Source organism: Harpegnathos saltator, unplaced genomic scaffold (genome assembly GCF_003227715.2).
Source record: "Harpegnathos saltator strain DR-91 unplaced genomic scaffold, Hsal_v8.6 scaffold171, whole genome shotgun sequence".
NCBI classification, from domain to species: Eukaryota; Metazoa; Arthropoda; class Insecta; order Hymenoptera; family Formicidae; genus Harpegnathos; species Harpegnathos saltator.
In genome coordinates, this window is record NW_020229952.1 from 1,902,077 (window position 1) to 1,910,000 (window position 7,924).

Consider the following 7,924-nt stretch of genomic DNA (forward strand, 5'->3'; position numbering starts at 1 on the left):
GCGGCGACTGACGCCCGTTTCTGCCAACGTCGATGAAACGTTAATCTTAGTTGGATCTCGTCCGGGGTTTGAGGTCAGCTTAAGGGCTTAATCGCCGTTGGTAGACACGAGTGTGTGTGTCTCTACTCGTAGTGTTGCAGTTCTCTTCTCTAATTCGCAGCGTTCTTCTCTCTCGCCTTCATCTCTCGTCGTAGGTCCGAATTAAAAATTATTCGATCGACGCGGCGATGCTGCGCGGAGAGAACCTTTCGCTCCGGCGATTCCGCCGGAGTTGTTTAATCCGAACATTGCGCGAGTCATTCTTCCGAGCGAGCACGCGTCGAGTTGCCAATTACCGCCGGCTGACGCAAATGCCGGCGATATAATGACGCGCGTTGCCGGCGAACAGCGACGCGACGGGGCGGGGCGGGGCGGGGCGGTCGTTCGATTCTGCCGCGGCGATCCGGAGGAACCGGCGTCACCGCGAGCGGAATAAGTGCGGTTTGAGTGTCATTCGCGCCGCGCCGAGTCGCGTCGCCGAGCGCGGCCGCTTTGTCCCCGCCGTCCAGCGAGAGGATAATTTCCCGAGAGTTAATTCCTCCTTCGCTTCCGCTCACGGAGCCGCCGGGGGAAAGAGGACAACGAAGGGCGCGTTAACACTTAGCTCCGGCGACAAAGGTCCAATTCTTGGTCCCCACGGTGTCCTGACGCGACAATGGGAGCGAACTCCCGGCGAAAAGTACCCGGGGCTAAGGACAGACGGGATATTCTCCGGCGAGGACCGCGTTGATACGCCGAAGGGAATCGTGCTGGGTAGAGGCGGGCGGGCAGCGAGAGGTTGAGGGACGCCGGGGATTGTCGTGAAGGGGGGAGGGAGGGGGGAGGGGAAGGGAAGAATCTGTGGAAAGCGGGGATGCAACGAGGCTGCAAGTCAGGCGAGAATCTAATTTCCCGAGACAAATCCTTAAATGTGCCCTAGAGCCCGGCGGGAAGGCGCGAGCCGAGGCATCTCTTAGAATGAGCTCGCGTCTAACATCCGCGACGACGACCTTTAACTCGGCTCGCCAATTTCGCGTCTCCCACACACTCGTATCGTTGAGCGTCATTCACGCGGGAAATGTGCTAGATCGAGAACGGGGGGAGCCAGAACCGCGGCCGCGATATACACAGCCGAAAAGAAATACGGAAAGACCCGACCCGAGAAATGTTGATCAGGTTCACCTAATAGGGTGAATGAGAGGTAATCCTAAGTAAGTCAGTCCTTATAATGTCCTAACGACAAGTGAGTAAGGAAGGAACCTTTATAAGGTTATAATAATTGGGTCCACATTAGGACCTTAATGTACCAGCCTAGTGTATGATTTAATATGATTCAATTAATCAGGTCCTTATCGGGATCTTATTCATTGCACCTAATATGATTTGCATTATCAAGTTTTAACAAAACAATTTTTGTCTTTTCCAAATATAAAGATGTTTGCATTGAGAAAAACACTTCAGATCACTTGAATATATTTGTAAAATGCTATAGAAACTATCCTTTTTTTTTAGCAGTCAGTAAATAGTTGTAAAATTAACGTGACATGCAACTTTTTTCTCTAACACTACTTTGTGTCTTGTCACCTTGTGATAGTTTATGATCTTGTGATATTCATTTTATGTTTCTTTTCCGAAACATTTTACAAGTATGCTCAAGCGATCTATAATATTATTTCACGCAAATATCTTTTTACTTGGAAATGACATGAGAGAATTTTCAGCGTGTCATTTCTTATTTCTAATGTCGTCATCCAATATGGCCGTGGCGAGTAATCAGGAGCCATAATTTGAAAAAAAACATAATAAGGATTCCATAAGGTAACTCAATAAGGACCTGACTATGAATCCTTACTAAGGTCCCGATATCCACGCTGCGTTACATGACTTACTGGGACCCGATAATATCACCTTATTGGGACCTGATGTCCAAATGAGGTTAACCTGACCCTCAGGACCATGGGATAAATTTCTAGTCGGGGAGATGGAAAGAGGCGCGTAAACACCGTCGGCGTCACTCGCGCGAATATCGCGGGACTTTGCCGTGGCGGCGACAACCTTTCGCGTCTCGCTAAATTCGTGCCGACGACGACAGCCGTGCGACATTCCGTTCCGAAAGATGAATCGATCTTCGAAAAATGGCCGATTACGCGAGGTTACTCGGACGCCCGGCGAAGAGAGGACGATCGAGTATCGCGCGGCTCGCAGGAACGAAGAGCGACTTTGAGCGCTTCGAATGGCGCCGCGCGAGCGTCGAATCAACGTCAACGTATCACCGTTTACGCCGCGCGACCTGCGTGTAATCGCTGCGATTGCGATTGTCTGTTAAGCCGATGACGTTATATTTGTGATCTGGTACTATATTGTGAAAATTAGATTATCACAATCGCGATATCTAATTCGCACGGTCGCGCTTAAATGGCGCGAAAATCCGTCCGTGCTCGGCAAAACGACGGCCAAACCGCGCTGTGTGTACGCTGTCCTAGCGGGCGTTTAATCGCGTTACACGAACGCAGCGCGTAAAAAGCAGTCGGCAAGAAGCAGCCTGCTACGCAAAGTGAGTTGCGATGGTTTGCGAGAGCGAACGCTTTCGCCGAACGTGCCGATGCGTTTTGTGCGCATCGGCCCATTCGACAATCTCTTGTTATACTGATCATAAACTGTATTTTTCTTTTTCTTTTTTTTCTATAATCCGCCAGGTTTTGTCGTACTCGTCACGCAGAAGATCCGGTCGAAAGAAAACGTCCTGTGCCTGTGCACCGTACGACTGTGCGCGAAAGAAACGCGTCCGTACGTGCCCCCCAATTGGGCGAGTCTATGATCAGATTGAATCTCGCGAGGATTCACGTAGGCAACGACGACGACGACGACGACGAATGGTGTATTTTTAGGTCCAATGCTATTTCTTTGTTTCTGTTCTGTATTCCAGAGTGCATGATGGACGACGGGAGCGCCTGTGCCATCTTCTGGAAGTAGGAGGCACCGGTGGCGGCCGCTGAAGGTAACTTCGACTTCCAGGAGATAGCTAGCTTCCTTCCAGTACCTCTATTCTTCTTCTCCGCAAATCAGCAGAAAGTGAACTTCCCCTCGATGAAAAGAGAGATGAGAAAAAGCAAAAAAAAAGAAAAAAAGGAAAAAGAAAGAAAAGAATGAATAAGGAAAAAGAAACGGGTCCAGTACCTACCCCTCCCAATCACGCCATCACCGCTGATTCAGCCAGCACAGCCCGCCGCAAAGTCCGTTTTGCTGCTCGCTAGTATTTGAACCACCGTACCTTCAGCATTCCCTCACGAACCATCATCCCTTAGCCCGACTTAGTGCGGCCGGTCTATATATCTATTCCTCTCGGAGGAGGCTAAATTCGCACCAAGTACACGGTATTCGTCCAAATTCTCTCGCCGAAACGTTTCGAGTCTCCGTACGATCTTGTCTCGGAGCCTCGAGACACTCTCGCACACTCACACCCATACTTGCGCATACACACACAAACACACACAGACACAAATACGTACGTGCAACTCATCAAAACTAGCTTCTGCGTATCGACCGTGCGTACACGCAGGCCGAAGGACTCGAACACGCAGTTTGCACGTGAATCCCACGATTGGCATTGGATAATTGGCTGGAACAATTGGCTCGTGGAAATACGCAAGTCAAAATCTCTCTTCGCTCTGTGTGGCTAGAGCTCAATTCTCGAGAGACGCTCCCAATTGAAAATCGAACGAATCATGACAATTCGTACTCTCTTTCCGGTCGAGCACTTGGCCGTGCCGTGAAAGCGATTGCTATATTGGGCTCCTTTGTATCAATCTTGAGCACCACCTTTCTCCCTCCCCCCTCTCTCTCTCTCTCTTCCTCTCTCTCTCTCTCTCTCTCTCTCTCTCTCTCTCTCTCTCTCTCTCTCTCTCTCTCTCTCTCTCCTCTCCTCTCTCTCTCTCTCCTCTCTCCTCTCTCTCTCTTCTCTCTCTCTCTCTCTCTCTCTCTCTCTCTCTCTCTCTCTCTGCCTCTCTCTCTCTCTCTCTCCTCTCTCTCCTCTCTCTCTCTCTCTCTCTCTCTCTCTCTCTCTCTCTCTCTCTCTCTCTCTCTCTCTCTCTCTCTCTCTCTCTGCCTCTCTCTCTCTCTCTCTCTCCTCTCTCTCTCTCTCTCTCTCTCTCTGTCTCTCTCTCTCTCTCTCTCTCTCTCTCTCTCTCTTTCTCTCTCTCTCTCTGTCTCTCTGTCTCTCTCTCTCTCTCTCTCTGTCTCTCTGTCTCTCTGTCTCTCTCTCTGTCTCTCTGTCTCTCAGTCTCTGTCTGTTTCTCTCGCCCCCCGCCCCCTCGCCGTTTCCCTTTCATCCGTTTCATCCGGCACGATACGCATCGTTTTACGCCAGAAGGTATTATAGACAGTGTTGTGCGTACCCACGTGCGTGACTGAAACCTGTAGCCGTAAACCTGTCGTTCGTGTTTTTTGCTCTGTTTATTGCGCACCGCCGTTACATCACACTATTATCGATGCCTCGTTACGACGGGACGATGCGTGGACGCTCTTAGAATTCCACCGATCGGCACAATGGACCAAACGCGATGCAGAATACATGAGAGAATCGCGGTCTTAGAGCGTCTACCGACCGTACAACGGCAACGGCCCCTTTTGCTCCAGAGTGCCGAGTATATTGTACGTTTCTAAGTCCAAAGTCCCGTCGTCTTACACTCCAAAACCCCCGTCTGACCTTACATCCGTTCGTGTGGTCGACCATCTTGATATCGTATATATATATTATATATTATATATATATGTATACATATATATATATATTATACCGCTCTTTATATATACATATATATATACAGCTATGACCATACAATAGTGGCTCGCTCGTTGGATGTGTTGTCTCGTTCGTTGTCGATGTGTTTTTTATCACCTCTGTACATATTTTCTGATTATGATGTGAGCTACATTTATCTTATTGTATTACTTAGATTTGATTCTATATATGACAGTTTATGATACCTTTGTTTCTCGACAGTCAAGCCACCCATTCCAACACCCTCTCCTCCCCCCCCCTCTGCCATGCTCCCAATCGCTCCCGCGAACATTCCGGCTCAGTTGAATCCGTCTCTCTCTCTCTCTCTCTCTCTCTCTCTCTCTCTCTCTCTCTCTCTCTCTCTCTCTCTCTCTCTCTCTCTCTCTCTCTCTCTCTCTCTCTCTCTCTCTCTCTCTGCCTCTCTTTCTCTCTCTCTCTCTCTCTCTCTCTCTCTCTCTCTCTCTCTCTCTCTCTCTCTCTCTCTCTCTCTCTCTCTCTCTCTCTCTCTCTCTCTCTCTCTCTGCCTCTCTCTCTCTCTCTCTCTGCCTCTCTCTCTCTCTCTCTCTCTCTCTCTCTCTGCCTCTCTCTCTCTCTCTCTGCCTCTCTCTCTCTTTCTCTCTGTTTCCCCGCGCAATCTTATTGTAAATCTCGCACCGCCATAATCGTATTTTATCGATATTATACGTAAGGATACACATACAGGTAACATACGTATGTACACATTGTACGCGTCATTGCATATATTTCTAAGAGAACAAAGCCCGTTCACCTTTCCAAATTACAGTCGCGATGTGTAAATCAGTTTCGCCTTGCTCTCTCTTTCTTTCTTTCTCTCTCGCTTCAACGTATAGATATCCGGCTTATACCAGCAATACACTACGAGAAGAAAGAGTTGAGAGCACCCTTGAGACGGATATCAAATCACCGAGAGAATTTTTTGGCCGAGAACCGTTCCGAGAGTACATTTCCACCTTGGAAACAAGAAGCGAAACGGAAGTCGATATTTTTCGAAGGACTACAATCACAAAAGATTCTCGATCGGACCCGACGATCCCCCAGCGATGTTCCGACCCGAGGAGAATCATCTCGCGCGGTTAACCCGTTATATATTTCTCATTCATCTCTCCCCCGTGCAAGATTTAGAAATAGCTGCAAAATATAGTGAGCATTCATTGTTGAAACTTTGTTGCGCCGGTGATCCATCTCGAGAGTAGACCTCACGTACGTGCTAAACAACAACTGGCAGTTTTACGCTTGAGTCCGCCGCGTGTGCAGACGTCGGATGAGTAACGACTAACTCGACACGGGTCACCGTTGTTGAAAGTGTCGGCTATACAGACAGAATCCGCTTAATGCCTTGTTTGATTTCATTCGCGACGCCCCCCCGGCACACCTCCCTCTCACGTCTTCGGTTTTTTCGTCTAGACGACCGTATTGCTCGGTATTGGTTATGGATTATTTTCCTTATCATTGTCGCAACACGGATCGCATCATCGTTGTCTCTCCCACGGAGTATACTGTTTCCGCTGTTACATATGTATGTCACGTCGTTATTGATTATGATAATTATTGTTTCCGTGATTGTGTTCTTGGTTACGATTGCCGCACAGAAGACACATAGAACCTGTACACTGCCGTATTGCTCAGACGACATACATACGCAGGTAGATGTACTCACACACATACACATACACACACACACACACACACGTGCGCGCAGTTCCCAGTACTGTTTAGATGTACATATGGACATGATGAAACGTTTACCTATGCGCGTCGCGGGCAACGTGAGCATACACAAATATGTCACGTTTTTATATATATATATATATATATATTACACATATATATATATATATACACACACACATATATATATTTATATATATACCCCTTTACCTCCTTGTTCCCCCACCCTAACCCTACGCCCCTTTAGGATGGTGGATGCTGATGTAATCGTGTAACTTTGTCGTGTTTTTTTTTCTCGGTGTTAGCCGCAAGATCTTCTCTTTAACGCCTACAGACGCTTAACGCGCGGACAGAAGTCACTAACGCTGTTCTTTGTTTTTTTTCTCTGTTCCCTCTATTTCGCAACGCGCCGTCGACCTGCAGACAGAAAGCTGTTCGTGGGAATGCTAAGCAAACAACAAACTGAAGACGATGTCCGACAGTTGTTCACTGCCTTCGGCACAATAGAGGAGTGCACCATCCTCCGTGGACCCGACGGAAGCAGCAGAGGTGAGTCCGAATTCTTCATTCTGCCAAAGTCCTCCGCCCGGTGTGCGTCCAATTATCCGAGGTGCCGAGGTGCGCGCGCGCGCGACGGATAAAGCACGCGAGGGGCTTTGTCTTGCCGCGATCTTCATCGTGAATTCAGCGCTAACTCGCTTTCGGGTATCATCGCTAGGGGAAATTTGACATTTTTAGTCGCGAGTACGAGCGCGCGGTATCGCGCGACCTAACGGCTCACCATCGTAAAAAGCTAAAGGATCGCCGATAAAAGAATTTAAAAATAACGCGCTTCAGTCTCCGAGGGATTAAGCACGAAAACCATATTCCCCGTAGAGCTAAGTGTACCGTAACGCGCGCGGATGCGCGTATATTTTTATGTCACGGGATAAAAGCATAGGCGCATTGTCCATAAAAATACGGACGTCTGTGCAATCTTTAGCCACAGGCCGGGATATTCGCGTCACTTTTTTTGCCGCACAGATGTTTCACGTCTTCGCCGTGCATTAGTTGGCCGCTCGATTCGCGCAGTTTTTAATCTCTCGCAATTAGAGCCTATGAGTTTAACTCGAGTCGAAATTTTACGGGTCTACGTCGAGCCTGTGAATTCCGTCGAACTTGAATCGATCGTCCGAGAACCTCCAGGTGCAACACGCTGAACAGGCTATTGTCTTTGTGTGACCGGCTCGTTAACTTATAATACTTCATCGAGAAATCATCAAGAAGCATCGTGGCAAAGCGGGCCGAGGACGACTCTGGAGGACAGATATGCAATTAGGTATCATCTCGCAATCGAAGATCGTAAATAATTTACGACCACGAATACCTACGAAGATCTACCGGGTAAAAATCGAATCTCTCATCTACTTGCGACTCGAAAGCTTAATTTTAGAACGT

General features: G+C 48.3%; 1 protein-coding gene across 13 annotated transcripts in view; it reads left to right on the forward strand.

The window, feature by feature from the left end:
* Positions 1–7,924, forward strand: part of bru3 (CUGBP Elav-like family member bruno 3) — a 657,300-nt gene that overhangs the window by 577,065 nt on the left and 72,311 nt on the right. For all 13 annotated transcript variants that reach the window (XM_025297147.1, XM_025297146.1, XM_025297151.1 and 10 more), the window contains one exon: positions 6,911–7,036. In XM_025297147.1, the coding sequence (XP_025152932.1) occupies positions 6,911–7,036 (126 nt within the window). The remainder of the gene's footprint in view (positions 1–6,910; positions 7,037–7,924) is intronic.